This window comes from Falco cherrug, chromosome 13, assembly GCF_023634085.1.
Source record: "Falco cherrug isolate bFalChe1 chromosome 13, bFalChe1.pri, whole genome shotgun sequence".
In the NCBI taxonomy this organism is placed as follows: domain Eukaryota; kingdom Metazoa; phylum Chordata; class Aves; order Falconiformes; family Falconidae; genus Falco; species Falco cherrug.
In genome coordinates this window covers 14,221,964-14,242,402 of record NC_073709.1, presented here as the reverse complement: position 1 = coordinate 14,242,402, position 20,439 = coordinate 14,221,964, and the positions used below count along the sequence as shown (strand labels likewise).

At 47.6% G+C, this 20,439-nt stretch overlaps 1 protein-coding gene across 3 annotated transcripts in view; it reads right to left on the bottom strand.

The window, feature by feature from the left end:
* The window catches only part of TJAP1 (tight junction associated protein 1), a 40,105-nt gene that overhangs the window by 4,463 nt on the left and 15,203 nt on the right, over nucleotides 1–20,439 (bottom strand). For 2 of the 3 annotated variants that reach the window (XM_055725860.1, XM_014279882.3), the window contains 9 exons: nucleotides 12,569–12,663; nucleotides 10,945–10,998; nucleotides 8,901–9,059; nucleotides 5,899–5,927; nucleotides 4,630–4,791; nucleotides 3,926–3,992; nucleotides 3,430–3,459; nucleotides 2,096–2,203; nucleotides 1,296–1,379 (listed from right to left, as the gene is read on the bottom strand). In XM_055725860.1, coding sequence (XP_055581835.1) covers nucleotides 1,296–1,379; nucleotides 2,096–2,203; nucleotides 3,430–3,459; nucleotides 3,926–3,992; nucleotides 4,630–4,791; nucleotides 5,899–5,927; nucleotides 8,901–9,026 — 606 coding nt within the window. In that variant the 5' untranslated portion in view covers nucleotides 9,027–9,059; nucleotides 10,945–10,998; nucleotides 12,569–12,663. The remainder of the gene's footprint in view (nucleotides 1–1,295; nucleotides 1,380–2,095; nucleotides 2,204–3,429; nucleotides 3,460–3,925; nucleotides 3,993–4,629; nucleotides 4,792–5,898; nucleotides 5,928–8,900; nucleotides 9,060–10,944; nucleotides 10,999–12,568; nucleotides 12,664–20,439) is intronic. The other variant, XM_055725861.1, reaches the window with a different exon arrangement.

The window sequence follows — 20,439 nt, the reverse complement described above, 5'->3', positions numbered from 1 at the left end:
GATCCACAGTGCTCCCCGAATGCGGTCATTTCAGCCATGCTGCCTTGGCTGCAGACCAGGATCAATGCCTTTCCTTGCTCCCGCCAACTCCACCACCTCATCCCAATTCCTCACTCTTCATTTCAGAGAAGCAAACATGAGGTTTATTACCAAAGCTGCAGAACCGGGGTCTCAACAGGGCTGGTAAGCACTGCTCCTCATCCTGCAAATGAGCACTGCTGCTCTCCCCACCACTCTGCCAGGCTGCACTCACGTGGGTCACCACACCCACGCGCAGCACAAAGTGGAGAGCAGAGCTCCACAAGCCACTAGCGGCACAGCAAGGTTTGTCCCATCACAGCCAGAAGGAAACTACATCTAAAGCTGGGGACGAAGGGCACGCTGCATGACAACAGCTGGCTGTGAGGCAGACTGTCTGCACAGCTGCTCAGCACCACCCCCACTCCAGTGGCAGCCATGTGGGACATAGTGCTCTGGGGGGCAGAATTCAAAGCTCCAGGGAGGGGAGACAGCTGGGAGAGACATCAAGGTTACCCCAGCAGTAACTGATACACTGACCTCAAGAGTGCTAATTTGAGACACAATGGGGGAGGGTGACATATTGGTCACCTGCTAAGTTAAAAAAGTCAAGCACACAGTTTTACTGAAAGGAACATAAGAAAGGATGAGACTAAGGTATGGCAAAGAGCTGGGATAAGGGCCTGAATGATACTTCCAGCCAAAGAAGTGATGCTACTAATGCGAAAGACCTAAACTCCGTCTTTGCTCATCCTGAGGGCAGGATAAGCTGAGTAGACCACACACAAGGGGGAGTATGAGTTTGTATCAACTTCTCCCATTCAGGAGGCCTAAAAGGCACCCTGAGTGCTGCCTTCCACAGTCCTCCTCAGAGTAAGAAGTGAAGCCAGGCCAGACTACTGCTGCTTGACTCCTTATCAGGCAGCATGGCTCTTCCATGTGGCCAGGTGAGGAAGGGAAGCGGATAGAGCAGGGTAAGAAAGAGGTTTGTCCTCCTGCCAGCTCCCATCAGGCACCCAGCAGGCTATCAAATTCAAGGTTATTGTGCTTTTTATAACAGCTCCTGGCTGAGCTGTGAAATGGAGCTGGCATGAAAGAGGAGCTGGCAGAGGTTCTGTGCTGCTTTCTCAGTGGGAGTGAGAACAGGAGCCCCCCCCCCCCCCCCCCCCCCGCCATCTGAGGCTGAAGGATAAGAGGCCAACACCCCCGCAGAGAAAGCAAGATGCAGGCAGAGACCGTGAGCCCTTCTTCCCCACCTCAGCAGGACAGCTACTCACATCAGCAAACTTATGGTTCCTGAAGTGGGACTTGTTACACTTGAGCAGCTGTACTGCAAGATTACAGTCCTGTCGATAGCGTTCCTGCAAGAAAAGGCACAGACGTGCAACAGTGTCAGACTGGTCCAATCTCTTACCCAAAAAGGCACCAACTGACCAGATGCTGCTTGAACAGAAGTGGAAGGAGGCATCTGCTGAATTGCTCACAAGGGCACCTGCCATTCCCTCCTCTCCACACCCCTGTGTATTTTATTACAACTGAGCCACGGTGTCCCTTTCAACTCCAGTCCTCGCTCCATGCATATACTCTGTCAGGGTATCCCCTCTCCCTCTGGGGATTTTAATAATCTAAAAGTCCCACCAGATTTGCTATCCCATCCCAGAGCGTTCAGTCATGCCCAAAGACACTACCTGATCTCAGGCACCTTGCGGACAGACAGACTGGAGGGAGCTGAGAGTAGTTAACAGAAACAAGCATTGGATCCAGGAGCTTCTATATTAGTAGTGTGGAAAAGGTATCAGCTCCCTCCCAGCTCTAGAATCAATGACCCCTCTGTTGGTACAGCTTGAGTTCAGATCAAAACCTAAGCTCAAAAGAGCAAATACATTAAACGAAGATCAGTTTTTCCTTGCTCAGCCCCTCAGATCCTTTTCTGTTTGTCTGTTCCTACCATTGTGTAGGTGCCACACTTTCAGACGTGCTGAAGTCATTCACATGCTCCTTTACATTAATGACTTTGCACAAGAGTAAAAGCCCACACCTCATACACTTCCACAGCCATTTGCAGACTTGCACTTACATTGAGTTCCTCCAGCTTATTGATGGTGGTTTTGGCATCAAGCAATTTATTAGTGAGCTCTACAATCTCCCAGTCCAGCGTCTTGCGGTCCATCTCTGCCTTTTTAATCTGGGATGCAAGAACACCAGGTGTAAATCTCCCCAGCACAGAAGAACTTGGCTTCACCACCCACCTCAGCCCAAGCATAGCACAATGACAGGTTCAGCTAGGACACAAACACTTCCAGACAGACAGACAAAGGGGGACAGCCTGGCTCTTCACCAAGGGAGGGACTCCAAAGGCCAAATGGAGCCACTCTGCTAGCTAGGGACAACAGGTTGTGTTTGAACTTCCTTAATGCGGTATCTCTTCTCGCAACACAACCATTTTCCTCTCTGCCCTGGTTCCCACAGTGCCTGTTGGAAAGCTAGTGGCTTTGAGCAATCAATCTCATCCTGCCACTGGCAGCAAAGACCTCTGAGCTTATGATACCCAGCCCTGCTCTCTGGGGCAACAGAAAGAGAATACTACCCGTAAAGATCCAGCATTCAATGCCGAATGGACAAAAGTGTTTTTTTTGGTGGGGAGAGGGCACTATCTTGAAAGACTTTAAGCCTTGCTCTAGTAAGAAAAAGGACCTGTGTAGCTTAATCTGGAGCTCAGTTAATGCCCTCCTTAAAGCAGGCGATTTTGCCTCTTTAGACTCCCTAATAGTTCAGGTACAGGGCTGACAGAGACCCAGATGTAACAGCTGAGAGAAGCAACAGCTCAGAACAACCAAGCCACCCCCTTCTCAAGAAGTTCTTCCAATGTTGCACAAGGGTCCTCTGAGGCTGTGACCACCAGGGCCCAGCTGCGCGTCAGGGGTACAGCACAGCGACAACACAAGGAGGTAGGGGAAGACAATGCTTCCCATATAAGCAGTCTCTTCAGGCACCAGCACAATGAATATTAACCCAAGAAATTCAAGTGCTAGAACCAAAGAAATCTCAGTGTGGGATACATGGAGGCATTCAGCATCTCAGCTGTTTGACTTGCCTGCTCACAGCCCGAAGGGGAAGGGAGCAAATGAGGCTCACAGCCACCCACATCTTGTGCAGTGCCACAGCTTATGGGCACCACTTCCCAACACACCATGCTCCAGCTGGCTCAGAGTCAAACGCTCTTAAGATGGAGCACTGCAAGCTAAGACCTGCTGCATCTGCGGGCAGCTGCTGGATACCAGGCGAGCCCTTGGCTGGACGAGGGCTGGGGCCCCTCCATCTGGGATGGGGTATGTGGGACTGACAATGAAACCAACAGGCTGAGACACGTAAAGAGGAAAAAGAAAAAACACACAAACGAAAAGACGCAACTGCAAAAATCCAGCTTTGGCTGAGAGAGGCCTGAGAGGTGAGTGCGCCCAGCGTGTGCCAGCGGCAGCGTGGGGAGAGGAGAGAGAGAGAGAGAGAGGGAGGGAGAGAAAAGAAACAGCCATGAGTGTTATGAATGCACACAACAGACATACACGCACATTGGCTCTGCTCTGACTGCCCCCCCTCCCATGATGACCACCCCAAGACTGGCTGACACATCCCTGGCATTTTGGAAGGGACTGAAGCAACATGACGGAATACCATGCATTATGTCATGGGGAACCAAAGCTTACGTGCATGACCAAGTAGGGGCTCAGTAAATCAAGAAAACAGTTCATGACACCAGCTGGAATGGGGAGTAGATGGTCACAGCCAGAATCTCACCCCTCACCCACTGCCAGATCTGCTAGGTAAAGCCAGGGCCCCTTCCTCCATCTGCTCCTAACACACAGGTCTCTTCCACCTCCTCTCTGTAGTGACTTAACAGGGCACTTACCAGGGCATGCAGCTTCTCCTCCAGGTCTTGGTTGGTTCTCTGGGAAGCAGTGTAGCTGTTCTGCAACCTACGGAAAGAAGATTGTACACGTGGGAATGGATCTCAGGCACTTACTCAAGTTTCCTTCATAGTTGCCAAACCACCAACTCCACAACTCCAGAAAGACTGGTACTAAGACAGCCAGGCATATTTAACTATGCTTCACCTCTGCCACATAACGGCCTTCAGACCCCAACTTATGGGAGGCAAGATGAGGTTGGCAAGGTAAAAGGAACTTTCAGGAGAGGGTGTGAATGACTTCGGAGGACTCCTCTGAGCTATGTCACGTATAAGCATGTGAGCAGTGACTGGCACCAATTTTTAACTGAGGTACTTTTCAGGTAAAGTGGTAATGTGCAAAAAGAGCCACTGATGACTGCAAGAAAATACATGTGGGGTAACCATCCAAGCTGGATCCTGCCTTACATCCAATAGATGAAGAATTCCCTGTTGTCAACCCCTTGTGCTGGCAGCATTTCTACACCGCACACAGAAAGCAATGGCTACAGAGCCTTTAACTCCCCTGCAATCTGGGTGTGCATCTTTCCAAGGATGCAGCATGCCTTTGATTTAACAACAGGGCATTGGCTGCTCACACCAGGTGAGGGAGTCCTTGGTGGGAGGGAACTCTCTAACTGTACCCCTCTCTGTTTTCTTTTTCATACCTACGGAATTTGTCCTTGAATTTCTCCAGCTCCTCACGGTTCTGGCCCAGCTCCATCTCCAGGTAGTCCTGACCTGACTCCAGCTCCCTCTCCATCGCCTCCATTTTGTTAGTCACATATGTCAGCCGCCGGCGCAGCTCCTCATTCTCATGCTGCAGTAGCCTGGGGGACACAGAAACAAGGTGCCACTGGGTGCACAAGAGGTACTCCACACCACCCCCACCACCCCACTGCCCTGCTCTAGGGCCCAAGGCCCCACACAGAGGCCCCAGAAAGTCAGGAACTGAACTGGCAGGAGACTCCAGCACACGCAGGGAGAGGCGCATCTGTCAGGAGAGGGAGACTCAAACTCTCTTGGACAGGGGCAAAGCAGCACACACCAGCTGGCCAGCCTTGCCTCCCAGCTCCCTCTCAGGTTACAGCGCCTGGATAAAGCCCACTAGCCAGATGAGCTGTGCAGCTCCAGTGTCCCTCACTGGTGAATGAGACCCACTCAATAATTTATCCCAGTCCAGATTAGAAGAGTTGAAGGCAAAAAAGAGTAAAATCATCTTCTCTTCCACTGAAATTGTTCAAAAGCCCTTGCACCTTTAATACATGGTGGAAAGAGGACTCTGTACAGCCTTAAGCTCAGAAGCAGAGGTGGTGGGGTGCATTTACAGATGTGATCACAACTCCCAGTCAACCCCATTCCAACACAAACTGCTCCATTCCTTCCCAGCCAGGACATGCCTGGTGGTCAGGAGGATTTCCTGTTGGTTTTGATTTCTTTGTGCTCAATTGCTCAGAGAAGCCCAGAAGCACAGCTTCTCTCTGGCAGTGCAAGCTTTCTCCTCGCTATGGCTCGGAGTTCAGTGCTAGCAGCTGTCTGTGCCCCACACCACCACCAGCAAAGGGCTCAGCTCTCACCCTCAGCCAGCAGCAGACCAGCATACTCCTGCTGGTGGCTTACACCAAACAGCCGCAACAACAAAGCTTAAAGGCTTCATCTACTTTCTTTCACACCCACCTACTCCTCTGCCTGCACCTGCACTGGGGGTCTATGTTCCCTCCCCCTCCGGGCAGAGAGACATGGCAAGGCAGAGGCTGGCAAAGCCCAGACTAAAGCTCTGCCCACATGGCCCCAGGAAGATTGAAGATCTGAGAGAGCCTGCAGGGCCAGTCAGCTTCACTGTGCAGGTGGCACAGGCAGGATGTGAGGAATCAGCACCCACACAGTTGCAGTACAACAAGCATTGGACCTGGATAAAGGAGGACCAGGACACTTACTTCATCCTTTCTGCATCCGTCAAGGGTTCCTGCACAGGGAAGAAAACAGCTGTGAGATTCTTTCAGAGAAGGAGTTGATCTCTCACACTCTCCTAAAGGGCAGTCTTGGTTGCTAGACCCTACCTGTGACTCTTCCTCACCTGCTCTGACAGGTCATGCTAGGCAAGCTTAGAGCTCCTAGGATCTGTACACACTGTTCAACTGTCTGATACCAAGACAAACTGTGGGTTCTGGTTCAGAGCAGAAAAGCTAGACTAGAAACCACCACACAAGTTAGGTAACTTTACTCTCCCACGCTGCAATCTCAACATCTCTTGTAACATCACCACCTTAGCTGGTGCTTCAGTTTCCTCCACATCCACCGTTAGTGGGTAGCTGGAATCTCACAGGCCAGCATACACCGAGGACTAAATTGTCACCACAGCAATCACAACAACCTTGAAGCCCCACAAAAAAAAAAAATTACACCATCCAGACTGTGCTGTGAAAAGGGTTGTAGGCAAGAACCCCAGAGATAGCTGGAGCAGGGACCTGGAGAACAAGGAAACAGTGCAATGACAAGAGCACACGGCTCAGCTATTTTTACTTCCCTTGCACTCTCTGTCTCAGCCCATGAGATGGCTGCTGCCCGCCAGCACTAATGGGAGAGATTTAATTAGCACTAGTGAATTTAATTTAATTAGCACTGTGAATTTAATTTCACATTTTCTGTGAAAGTGCAGGACTGTGACCATTCTCACAAAGTCCAAGCTGCTCAGGATTACTTTTGGTGCTTGGTACCAATAGCACTGCACAAACCCAAAGGGCAGCCACACTTTAGGTTGTCCATTAAGTGTCGCAGCCAGCTCTGGGCTGAGAGGCCATGCCACAGACAGTTATGGGTGAGGTTGTTGAGCTGCTAGCAGTATTACAGAAAGCAAACCACCCCAGTCCTGGCCCTAAGACATCATGGGGCTGTTTCCTTCATCAATTCACACTTTAAAAGAATGGTCCTTACCACCTGCATACATCCTCCTGACCCTAACGACAAAGCATTAATCCATTTTTTTCTTACATCCTGATCCCACACTGCAATTGCTTAATTATTGCAGACTTACCTAAAAACTGCCTCCCCTACACCCACAAATACACACGGAGCAGACACTAATGACCTGGCAAAGGGGATAATGTGATTCCTACTAAAACAAGGCAATGGCCCCAAAGCAGGCTGGAGAAAGAGAAGAAAGCTTACAAAGACCTGAAACACCCATCATGCAAAGATTCGGTACCCCAAGACAGCTAGGCACCAGGCACACACAAAAGCAACAGGAGCATCCCAACACCTCCTGACACTAGGGCTGCCTGCCTCCTGCACACACCTCCTGCCCCGCAGCCTGGAGGACCTCCAACCTGCAAACACTTGGGAAGTCTGCAGCGGGGAGAACAGCACCAGCTCCTGCCTTCCTAACTCCTGGGGCCGAAGGGAAGCTGGTTCCTCCCAAGAAGATACACCCAACCTGGAACACAGCCATGAGTGGCACCCACAAGAGAGCAGCTTCTGGTGATTAAACACCCACCAACATGAGGTCTGGGGGCCTGCTCTCACACTCCCCACTGGCACTACAGACTACACGAGATCCAGGTGGGGGCTTCGGCCTTTGTGAGACCTCTGTCTGTGAGCCAGCGGCCCTGGCACCTACCTTGTTTAGTGCCAGGCTGAAGGAAGGGGAGGATCTAGATGGGGTAGGCCCCTCCTCCCGACTCCAGCGTGTTGGAGTGGAGAAGGATCCTTTCTCTGGGTAGTTCGGCTCCACTGCATGCTTCTGCCCAAGTTTAGCACACAGATGGTGTGGCTGTAATAGCCGTGAACAGGGACTGCTTTCATCCCTTCTGCCCTCTGCACTGCTTTTCCATGAAGACAGTGAGTGCTGATGACCAGAGGATGTCCCTGCCAGCCCCAGGTCTGCCAGCTGCTGCAGCTCATACTGACACAGATCTACTACCCTTCTCTCCAAGGAATGGAGTTTTCCCTTACTGTCCTTACTCACAAGGACAGGTTTCTTTCTTAGTCTGGAAGCTCTCTCAGCCTCCTCAGGACACCTTCTCTGGCACGAAGCTATTCCCATCCCCTCACATTTCTTTTCTGCTTTTCTTCTGCTTGGGCAGGGAGATCTTTCAGTTGCGTGCTTTGTTTTGTCCCCCTGCAGATGACCTTCCCCTTGGCCTTCTGGCACGGAGCTTCTGGGGAAAAGGGGAGAGTTCTGGTCTTGTTCTGCTCCCCTGGTCTCTCCCAGTGAGCGCAAGCGCATGGGACTCAGCACCCGCTGGGTAATCTCATCCAGGAACCTGGAGAACTGCAGTTTTTCCTCTGTGATCTTCTCCCTGCGCTTGACAGAGTCAGCGGCACTGCTGCTGCTGTGCTCCTGTGAGCGCTTCTCCCTACAGCTGAGGCAGAGCTGAGGATCACTGTACTTGCATGAGCCACGGCCACGGGAAAGAGTCTCTACTGAGCGGGACTTGCGTAAGCTCTCAGGACATGGGCCTGTCATGTTAGTCTGCTTCAGGATCCCTTTGAGAGGCACATGTGTAGAGGAGACCTGAAACTTCCTTGGTGTCAGAACTTCAGGAGGCTCTTTAAACATAAGCGAGCGTTCCAGGCTTCTGCTCTTGAAAGAGCAAGTGGGATGGTGTCTTTCATCTCCAGATACCACAACTGTCTCCATACTACGGCTCACAAATTTGCTGAGGTGCCCACAACTGCGGTTTGGGCACCGCTTCCCACTTCGCTGTCCCATCTTCCCACCACGTGGAAGTGCTGGCGAGACAGTCTGGCTTTTGATGTTCAACTCTGCTCTGCACCCTGTCACTTCCTTCTCACTGCTGGACTCCAGGGACCACGATGAGAAGTTCAGGTTGCAAACCTCAAACCCCTCTGCCTGCTTGAGCTGGCCTGCCTCAGTGTAACTAAACCCTGTTTGCTGCTGCAATGGTGTTAAGCCCTTTGCCACCCGGCAAGCCGTTACCTGACTCTGCTCAGCCAAGATCACTCCATCCTGGTCATCACGAATGATGGGTACTTCATGGCGTATTTCACGATGCTGCGGGGGTGCCTTGCGGTAAGGCTTCTTTGATGGAGCTGTGCTCGACATCCTCTCACCTGCGTGGCTCCGAAAGCGGGTTGCCTACCAACAGTAGAAAGTGCAAAGAAGAGAGAGTCACAGGCGCTCCATTGAACCCTTGAAGTGACCCAGCAGGAATTCAGCTCCCCTGGAGTCCCAGAGCACACCCCCATGCAGAGTGCTAATAGAGCAGGGAAAGGATGTGGCCACAAGCCTTGAGCAGCTGCTGCAGAAGAGGGAGAAAAGTAAGATGTAGCTGTGTCCTTCCTCCAGCCAGCGAGAGCAGAGGGCTGGCACATCCTCTCCCCCCTCTACACCCGCTCACTCACGTAGTTTGTGTGTGTCCAGATTATATATAGCAAATGAGAACAGACCTCACAGTGGCATATTGATTAGGCTCTTTAGGAAAGGCCTTTTCCAATATGGAAACTGCAAGCCTTACAGGCAGCAGTGACAGCTGGAGCAGGAGTTATTGATCATGTGCTGTCACTGTCAGCAGGGACTATGTGGGAGGAGACTCCAACCATTAAAGAGCCAAAACCCAGAAGTTTTTGGCTTACACTGGAACCCCAATGGAGCAGACCACAAGTGGCTTGTGAGAAGGAGGTATCATACCATCACAACTGCTCACTCTGTCAGACCACCACCCCCCCAAGTCACAAGTGGCACCAAATTAGGGAGCAATGCCACCGACACTGGTACCTAAGGTCAGATCTTGCAACATGCACCAGTACCATTAGTGGAAAGACCAGATTAGCCCCTTTACTTTCACTGTGCTGTGCCAGATTCTTCCTGCTGCGGGAGCAGTACTAGTACAAGAGCAAAAAATGAGGTAGAAGGAAAGCAGCTACCTTGTATGCATGGAAGAAAATCCTTCCTTTCCACCATTTTGGGACTGCAGTGGAGGGCAGGAAGACTTTCCTGCAAGCAGCCAGGATTTCAACTACCCCATCGTACACAAGACAAGAAATCCCAAAGATGCCAAGCAGTCCCTGCAGAGCCTGATACCAGGCTTCACTCCGGTGACAACACATGCACTGTTCATAGTTCCCCTGTATTTGGGATCAAGTGCCCACTTCTCATTCCCCTTTCCTTTCCCGAATCCTAACACTGATCAAGCCTAGTGTCTCTGCAATCCTCAGCACCTGACCTGCGGCACTTCAAAGTGCAGGACCTGCCTTTGAGATCACCCTCTCCCCTCTTCTACAGGCAGGCCATTTGATTCCCATTCACATGCCTTCAAGGCAGTCAATGGATACCACTGGGCCAGTGACCTTGCAGACTTCACTTGCTTTGGCCAGTGGAGTTTTACATGTTAAGTGTCTAAATGGAGCGCCAAGAATCGTCTCCAATTCTTATCCACTCTTGCCTAGCTGTGTCTTCTCAACACTAGACTGAGTCCCCTGGAAAGACTGGCAAGTGTGAGGTGTCTGCACCAAGCGGCTCCAAGCTACAGCAAGCTTTACACCTCACAGGGACATTTGCAAACTACCTGCCACTCTGCTAAATACAGAAGCTCACAGAAGTTTCTCACGCCTTTCCACAGACATAAATAACTTCCTAGGACTAACCTGTAAATCTCCACCATCAGAATGCTGGCAACTCCCCCTTACTGCAGTCATTCCCTCAAGGCTCATTCTCCTAAAAAGACTCAAGTAGGTGAAGAGATCTCCAATACTTCAGAAAAATCATATCCAGCATAACAAATGCACATTCCACTGCATCCCCAAATGAAAACAGGTGGGTCTGACTTGCTGGGAAGACATCTCTCCTCTTCAAAAAGGAATTATGAAATCCTGACCAGAAACAGGTTTGTCAATACCCCACCACCAAATAGGCGATCTAGGGAATTCTTCTGTCAATTCCTGCCAGGCTAAGGACAGGAGTTATGCATGGAGATATCCCAAGCTGAAATCACAATCCAGCACACAAGGACCCAAGCACTTACCAGCCTGGACTCAAATTCGAAGCCTCATGAAGCAGGAACACTCACTCAGATGCCCTGAAGAAGAGAAACAAATGGCTTAGCATCTATGAAAACAGCCAGTTTGAAATCTCACCCCATAAATATGTAGGGAATAGGGAATGTTGATAGCCAAGGACAATTGGATGATCATCTCACTCCAGGCACCTGCCCCAAACCATGTCAATTCTTCTGAAAGTAAATGAAATTAGCTTAGGATAGTTGGGCCACATAGCCCAGCAAGAGCTGGAAAAGTCACCTGGCAAGGACATGTCCAAGGCATTCAGGCAACTGAGACCACACAAACTCAAAATTCACAAAGCAATAGCTCCAAGAGAACCTTGGTTCCAGGAAGGACTAAACAAACCTCCTGTGAAATAGGACCATCCCAGCCAATCTTCCCCACTACTTCAGACAGATGCTGTGAGGCCTTCAGTACAAAAGCTTGGTAATGCTAACAGTTACCTCACCTGTCCTTTTAAGTCAGTGCTTCTCACCTACAAATGAGCTGGCAATTATCAGGCTCCTGTTCGAGCCAAAACATTACATCCTTGTACCTACAGCTGTGATAATCCACACCTCTACAAGAAAGGAAGGCAAGCTACTCTCCGACTTCCAGCAAGCAGCGTGCCATGCTCCACCTTGCTGCTAACTGGCTTCCATAAAATAGTGTCCAGCCCATCAGGGATACAACATAAGCTCAGAAACAATCTTCCTCTCTGTTCAAAACCCAGGGTACCTATCACTACAAGAAGAGAATTTGGTTCATCTGGGAGCCACCTATAAGAGCTTAGCTCTGTGGCCATCACTCTGCCACTGGCACAAGAGAAACTGCAATGGAGCCTTCCCTTCCCTGATGTACTTCTGCTGCTGTGCTGCTTTTCCCCGTCAATGGCACCAAGCCCTGGGAGGTGGGACAGGAGCACAGGGTGTGGAGCAGTTGTACATGCACAGGGAGAGCCAGACTGGAGGTGAATGGAACAGGCAGGCAACCATGACCACGCAAATACAAGCTCTGCCAAAACAAACTGAAGAGGTGCCCTAGTGCTGGCCCTGCCCCAACTAACCGTCTGGCCCCTTTCCTTACTACAATGCTACAGCTGGATCTCGACTAGCACACAAAAAACCAGCTTCACAACAGCGTAACTGCTCTGTGGGACAAACTGTAAAGTATGGGGAAAGAGAAAGAAAGGGAGAACGTGCACCTCCAGGAAGGACCAGACCAGCAGCTTGAAAATACTTTTCCACCAACTCCCAGCAGGAGCTGGTTCAGCATCCAGGCAAAACCACCAGCCACATGAGCTGGCAGACAAGCAGAGGCTTCCAGGAACAGCTGCACCCATAGGTCCACACATGTTTCCATTGCAGAAGTGCTCAGAACAAACATGCCAAAGGCGTCCCTGTCTCTCAGCACCACAGTTCCTCAGGCTCAAACAGGACTGTCCTGCTTCCTACCCCAGAGCCAGCAGCTATGCTACCTACCATCTCACCCCCACCTACCTGGAAAAGATATCAGGATTTGAAACCTATCTTCATAATATGAGAATTTCCAGAGACACTTAAAAACTCACAGTGCCTCCAGGCAAGTTTCCCTCAAACAAGGACTTACAGATGCAAAGTGACGACGTGTCCAAACATTTCTGGCCGCTTGTCTCTGAATTAGCTTTCTCCTGTCAGCATCCAGCAGCATCTGGCCAAGAGCTCCTGAAACATGAGAAAGGAAACTTGGTGTCAGTCACCTATCAGCACAACACATGGAAAGAGCCAGGCACGCGCAAAGCAACCCACAGCCAGGTGCCAGGGCAGCACTCAGCAGCAAACTGCTGCACCATCAGGCTACTGTCTAATGCCAGGACCCTCCAGTGAAACAAACTCCTCATCTTCACTGTGTCCCAGAAAATTAAGGTCTTTTATCCATCTCTCCACTAAGCAGGATGCCTGTGCAGACCAGTAACTGACCTCTGAAAGGCAACTGTTTTTTCTAGATTGCTCCAGGGGTTCTGCTTCCCCACTCGTCCAACACTAGGAATCCAGCCTCTGTCATTCTGCTCCAACCACCCTGCCATACCAACATAATTTTGTTCTGCACACTTCCCTGCACTGAACAGCACAGTTAAGCCCTCCTTGCCCTACAATACCTGAGCATCCTTTGCTACCAGAGAGAGAATCCCAAGGTGGCTCAATTCCCCACACCTCTGTTCAGAGTAACAGATGGTCTCTGCAGAATAGATGGACCTTGTGCTCCAAAGCAGAAAGAGAAATAGGTAATATCCAGACATAGAAGGCGGCACTAATTCTGCACACCACACTATTCACAAGCCTGTCTCTGAAGGAGCCTGCTGTCAAGTCCACATTCTGACTACTCTGGAGAAGCTCATCTTTAGCTTGGATTAGCACTGTAATACAAGAAGAAACTTAACCTCTTGGTTCCTTTTATCTGCCCTTTCCATCTCTCACCAGCAATGTTCCTTAACATTTACAGTCCTCTTCCTAGCAGGCTATCATCTGCAGTAGCTCCAATTCTACTGTCTTCTAGCTACTATCCACTGCAGTTCCAGTCTCATTTCTAAGCCTGCTGACAGTTACAGCTTTACTGGAATGGCTCACTGAGGGCTGCAAGGCTTGAGCTCACACTGAGGCACATCCTGCATCAGCAATAGTCACATCTTCCAGGCAAACAGACATGAACACACAAAGGATCAGGCGGCTACAGTGGAAACCTTACAATTTACTTTGTTAACACAAAACTGAGGATTCCTCCATCCCTTCAAAAATACGAAAACAGGTATAACCTCTTTGCTCTTCACAGCGAGGGAGTGCAGCGACACTGACCGAGTGCAGCTGCACAGGCAGCATACAAGCTTGACTCTAGCTGTTTTTACCAGAGAGCATCTTTCTAAAATTCACTTGCACGGTAGCTATGTCCTCTGTGTTCTCTGAGAAAGGCAAAACCTTTACTACATGCTAGGAACAGATGTGATCTAGCACAGAATTGCATAAGACGACTCTGTACAGGCCCAAAGAACTAACAGCCACTTGGCATGTAGCAAAACCGCAACACTACCCATTAGCATCATTTTGCCTCCAGTAACAAGAAAAAAGTCCACACCATGCAAAAAAGGTCCAAAAAGGACCACCACAAAAGGAAAAAAAGCAACATTTGTAGGCACCTAACCGTCTTCCTGATACTTCGCAAGTCCCTTGAGGCCTGACATAGCTAATACTCAGCTTTGGTTCTAGGGTGCACACAGCTTCTGCCTATTTGCTGTTGCAGCAGCTGAACATTCCCTGCAAAGAGGCAAAGGACTTGTGTTGCCTTTTCCGGCCTTATAAAGCCCTGCTTACTAGTGTTTAGGGTCAATGGTCTCCCTCAATAGAAACATGGTGATTATGCTGCAGAGAATGTTTCTTATTTCGGCACTGTGTCATCTTTCCAGCCTTTTCCTCTTAAAAGTAGCATTTCTTTAACCTTGCTTTTTATTCAGAAAGATAAACTTGTATGACAGAGAAAATACATTCCGTAACACAATCACAGTCACATTTGTTTCTAATGCAACACTACATAAAGATTCACTGGCTATCATATCACATAGTCAATGTACTCCAAAAAACTCCAAATGTAATACCCACATGGAAAAAAAAAATGCTACTACTGTCTTGTGCCACGTATCTGATCACCACAGATGACTCAGAATTCTCACTCTGTGTGGCCCAACGTATACTCTGCATGCATACCCAACACAGGACACTGGCACATCCTGCTTTAAGAGGCCACAACATCTCTTCACTAGCAGCGCGAGAAGCAAAAGCAAGAGAGGCCTGTCCTGTGCTTATGGATAGAGGCAACCTTAGCCTCCACGTGTCTCAATCCAGACTACATGACAAGATGCTGCAGTAAGCCTGACCAAGACAACTAATCAGCGAGAGAGATAATGTAATAACTTCATTAGAAGGTCTTGTCCAGGATGGACAAACAAGCTATGTGAAGTTAAAAGCAGCACCTGTAGACTGCTGGTGCCAAGTATGATGGAAAAGGACCCCCAGGTTATTAAAGGACACTTTAACATTTAATGAGATCTTTTCATCCAGAGAAGGCATCTCAATTAAAAGAATATTCAGATCCATTCTGCTGCTGGCTACTTTGAAGCTCATTTTAAAATAAAAGGATGACAGCTCCAACTTGCATCTCAGTTCGGCTTGTATGTTAATGATCACAATTCAGATCTGAGTAATAGCATTATAGTGACTCTTGGATTAAAACTGAGTTTCAGGAGGATTATTGCTCATTCCTGCTTTTCCATACCAATTAACCTTGACTGTTAAGCAGAAACCCCTGTTCCCTACATGGGAACAATTCCAAGAGCTATCAAGAAAAAAGGATCAGGCTAGCTGTCGAACAGCAACCCATGTAACAAGCCCTACTTAACACCTAACACATTTCCAAAGAAAAGTAAATCCCTAGACTCTACGGTCTTACATAGTTCTTGTTGAATGTAAATACCACTGGACATATCATGTGTCTGTCATACCCACTGCACCCTGCAGAAGTCTCTTAAAAGTAATCAGAATCACGCTTTTCTTACAGTCTGACTCCCTCCTTCCACAAAACAAAGATACCAGTCCCCCTAATTCAGACGTACTCCATATCCTTAAGTATGCATTTTATTATCTACTCTCCTTGCTGTGTTAACAGTAGCTTAGCTTCCCCAGCCCTTTTATATGAGCCAGAACAGATCAGCATTGCCCAAGAAACACTAACATAACTAACACGTAACTGGAATAGAACGCAACAGCTGATTAACATCTAAACAGGAACAGCACAGGAAGCAAGGGACCCAAACCCAATCCCCAGAAGGAATGTTAATGGAGAATAAAAATACCCAGGGGAGATGCTGACCAGGAAATTAATGCTAGGTTTCCAATGCCTATAAAAGCACAGAACCACCTTTAATGGCTACATCTGAAATTGCACAAGAACCAGCTTGGCAAAAAGATCATTTGCCAAGTTACCTTTAGCACTGACAGCTACATTGGGGGCTAACGACAGCTTCTCATCCAGAAATGCTGACATAACAGAAGCCTGTTTAGTTTGTTCAGTGATTGTTAGCTTGATCTCTTTAGTTTGTTCAGTGATCCTTTCAACTCTCACAAGATAGTTTAGGCTACAAAATTCCAGAGCCTTGTCATCCTTGCACCTTGGGTTTTACATCCCTCCCCACTCTGTCTTCTTACCTTTGTTCTTTTAAGATCTTCCATGGGAAGACTTTCAGAGCATGTTTCTCAGATATTTAAAGAGTTGTATACCAGGCTGTTAGAAAACAACTCATGGAGATCAGAACTCTGAAAAGTTTCTGAAAAATAACTGTTTGGGCCCTGCCAGAAAAGGCGAATTTTGATACTTTAACTATATGTACTGGCAAAAAGCTGCCAGATCATGAGGGAAATTTGGGAGCCATGGCCTTAACCTTTAACACAAGCTAGGGAACGGCTACAGCAAGCAAACATTTGAAGAGAAGTGAAGGACAGATTTCTGTAGAAAATCAACATGTTGGAATTCCCTTCCCAGGCCTCTTGTCAGTCCCTGTGCTGTGCAGGAGGGGAAGAAAAGCAGGGGTGGGGGTGGCGGTGGTGGAAATAATCATACATTAGCTTCCTAGAACATAAAATCAAGAAGCATTTAATTAGGACAAAGTAGGAACAGCTTAAATTCTTCCACCACTCTCAGCCCCTGTAAGTATTCCCTAAGTTTAATACAACCTCCAGCAATTATTATCAGCCGTCCTCATTTCAGCCTTTGGTTTCAGAAATTCTGGGCAAACTACAGTCTCCAGCTCTTCAGTGCCAGGGACTGAATTTCACTGAGCCATCCCTCTAGCTGAGAATACAGCAATGCTAGAGAATGCTCTATTACTGCAACCTATATACTCGCCTCAATATGCTCTCCAAAACATCCCCTCTGTCTCCGAGTTGCAGTGATGCACAGATGGCTAACACACAAGGTAGTATCTACACAGACAGACAATGGAGCAGAGCCTGTTATTTGCATTATTTACGGAGGACAGATGGACAAGTTGTTGCAGTGACCCCGTCTACAGAGCACCTGCAATGTTGAGATGTTAAGTCCTGTCCTGATGCTTGCAGGTCCTGGCAAAAGCAAGTGTCAAGAAATGAAATGGCTGTTTACAGCAACCAGCTTTATTCTGACAATTATCACTACAACTACCACACTCTGCTTGCAGAGCAATTCAAATGCCAGTTTTGTTCCCATAGAGCCCTCACCTGCATGCAGAAAACACAAGATGTAATGACTAGATTTATCCTTTTCAACAGGAAAGAAAACTGACATCTGCAGTACTTATGTAGTAACTTCTTCCTTGACCATGAGTTTTGTATGTGCTTAAAGTCACCATACATACTGAGGCACATACTGGGGGGAGACGCTGACCGGGAAACAGTATCAAAATTGGGTGAAATTTCTTTCAAGCTCTGCCTAGCTATAGAAAAGTCTAGCTCAAACCTGCTCAGTCATCTGAATCTTTTGAAACATTAAACATTTATGAAATTTTTGAGATGTTGCTTTTGCTGTGTACACAGCACGCTAACCAGGTCTGCAGGCACTTTTGTTGGCAGACTGAGGAACCTGAAAATAGTATTTCAGGAGACTTAACATCTGTTCTAGGAGAAGAAAAAGGCTAATTTATAAGGAGCAGCAATCTACTTTAATTGAACACTATGGCTAAGAACGACCAATTTGTACAAAGGCTTGCAATGATCAGTTCGCCCATCCTCCACCAACATGCTCCACAACAGGCTCTTTCATTCCACAATCACATGGCTGCAGCCAAACATGACATACTGTTCAGCAAGTAATAAAAAGGATCAGCTTTTTCCCCAAGGTCTTGTCTATGTATATACACTGTACTAAATTAAATTGACTTCGAAAATAACGTAAAGCAGTATAATGCTCCTGGGTAAATGTTCTTAATTCAGTTTAAGAGCACTTTGCGTTGAATCAACTTAAGTTAAATAGATAGATACAAGACACAAACTAAATTAAGGATGCCTATACAAGAATGCTGCACTAATATAATCACAGCTGTTTCTAATCTGATTAAGTTAAACCAGTACAACTTCCCTGCAATGGCAAAATCTTTAGCAATATTGAAGTTAACCCTTTTTTCCCCCTTTTCTACTTCCAAAGACTGTTTTGCTGGGGTTTGTGTTTGTTTTTTCTTCAAAAAAACTCACAATGACGTCTCTCAGAATCAATATAAGCTAACCACACTATGCAAGGTGTATTAATGTCTTAAAGGTATTTACACTTTTATGACTTGAAAGTTTTACTACTTCTATGCCAACTAAAATCATAATAATGCTCAGACCAGTGGCACAACATTTTCTCTACCCTTCCCAAGCAAGAGGGTAAGTGTGATCACAAATACTTGCGCTGTACCCTGCTTTTCATACACCCACACAGCTTTTGCTTGCTGATGTCCAACATACCTGGAGCAGTTCAGACACCGGGAAGGCAAAAGTTCCCCAGTTGCTCATTCCTAAGGGTACAGCTCACCTTGATCAGCTTATCTGATCAAACTGGAGTGTGGAGTTAGAGCACGTTATCTAACTGCCCCCAGGCATGGTCTTACTACTGCCCCTCTTCCACCACAATATGAAGTTCTCTTGCTAACTGTGGGGTAAGCACATACACAAACAAGTCTGAGGTCACAGACCTAACATGCTACAAATCCACACTTTAAAATCACCTCTCATCTCCTCAGTTCCCAGAGCACTTGCCCTTGAAATATATTTATCAAAATTTAATTCCAAGCAATTCCAAAATTATTGGGTTTTTCCCCCATTCCTCATTCAAACCTATCTGAACTGTTCCCCCTGAATATGAAGACTTAATTTATCTTCACTCTTTTGGTACTCTTACTTCCAACTCTACCCGCTTCTCTAACTGGGTCTCTTTGAGCTCACTGCAACTTTCCCACATCCACTCCAGCAACGCAACCATCACCCTCTCGTCACTGCCACCTTCTACTGCCATCTCAGTACAAGTTTTCTGTGTTCAGCACAGAAAGACAATAGTGAGAATTTTCTCAGAACTCCCTGCAGAAAACTAAATCGCTCATTGGCCTTCAGAAACTGAATTGTGCCACAACTCCAAATGACATGATGAGCTGACACTTCTGCCAAGTACCAGCAGCAGCCATTAAATCAACCAGAATTGTAAGTCCACTTAATTTATTATTTTTTCGAAAGAGCTATTTTGAAGTCCTGATCACATGGCAACATGGACTGTAGGTACACACAAGAGTTCAGTTGCTAAGGGAACCACACTTTCACATTTTCTATTTTACAAGATTTAAATTTCAGCTCTCAATGGGCTGCAGGCACATTTTCACAATAAACTGTTTAGTCGTGAGTCTCAGATTCACACTGGCAGCTTCTAGCAATTATAAGGTTACGTGGCCCCACACCAACTCTAGGATTCATGCTCACTATAAATACATGCAATGAGGAAGGCAGGAACAATTTCCGTTCCATAAGAAATTGAGGCACTAGGAGAAGAAACAGCTTTGTGCACTGTTTTTGCATGAAATTCCATGTTAAACAGCCTCAGCTGTCATAAGAAAGGAACTGCAGGAAAATTCAGCAAGACATAGCCTTATTTCTTGCACCTAACACAAGAGGGATCTGGAATAGAAAAGAGAAGGAAAGTGTGCATGAGCTAAACACCTACCTGACACCAATAGAGTTGAATAGCCTGCAATTCTTTGTAAGTACAAATAAAGCAGCAACCCTGATCCAGTAGTAGGAGAACAGTATTTGTACTATACTCAATTCTCTCTGCTGCTGGGGTTTAATCCCAGCAAGAATTGTTTTGGTTTAATTAGCTTTTCCCTAGCAGATGGTCAGATGTGAGAGGCAGAGAATGGTACAGGCTTAACTGTTGGGTGATTGTGCAGCTGCATCTGTAGCTGAACAGTTAAGCATGTCCAGGAGTCCAGCTGTAGTTTGCACGACACAGTCCGTCTCTGCCATTAGCCTAATGTCAGCTTCCTCTTTCTCCAGATCAGAGGCACTACCCAAAGGCAGGCAAACAACTAACATGCAGTTTCACCACCATCCCCTTTCTCAGACAAAACCTGCAAACCTTAACCAACTGAAAGTCCCTCTTTCTTTGGTGACAGAAGCACATTCAGAAGCATTGCCATGGAAACTTGAGCCATCCTCTGTGCTATTCATCAGAGAAGATCTTCTAGCACAGAAATATTTTTTGATCTCTACAGCACTGAATACAGACAGCAGTCAGTATAATTAAGTAAAATTACAGACTCCAGCATTGTGTGACGATAGCAGCAGGTCATTCTTCAACCAAGCCACCTGATCCTTGCTTCATCTACAACGAGCAATAGCTTGTTATCAGCTGGCAGGGAAAAGCAGGGTAACATTAAGAGAAACAGAAGTGATATT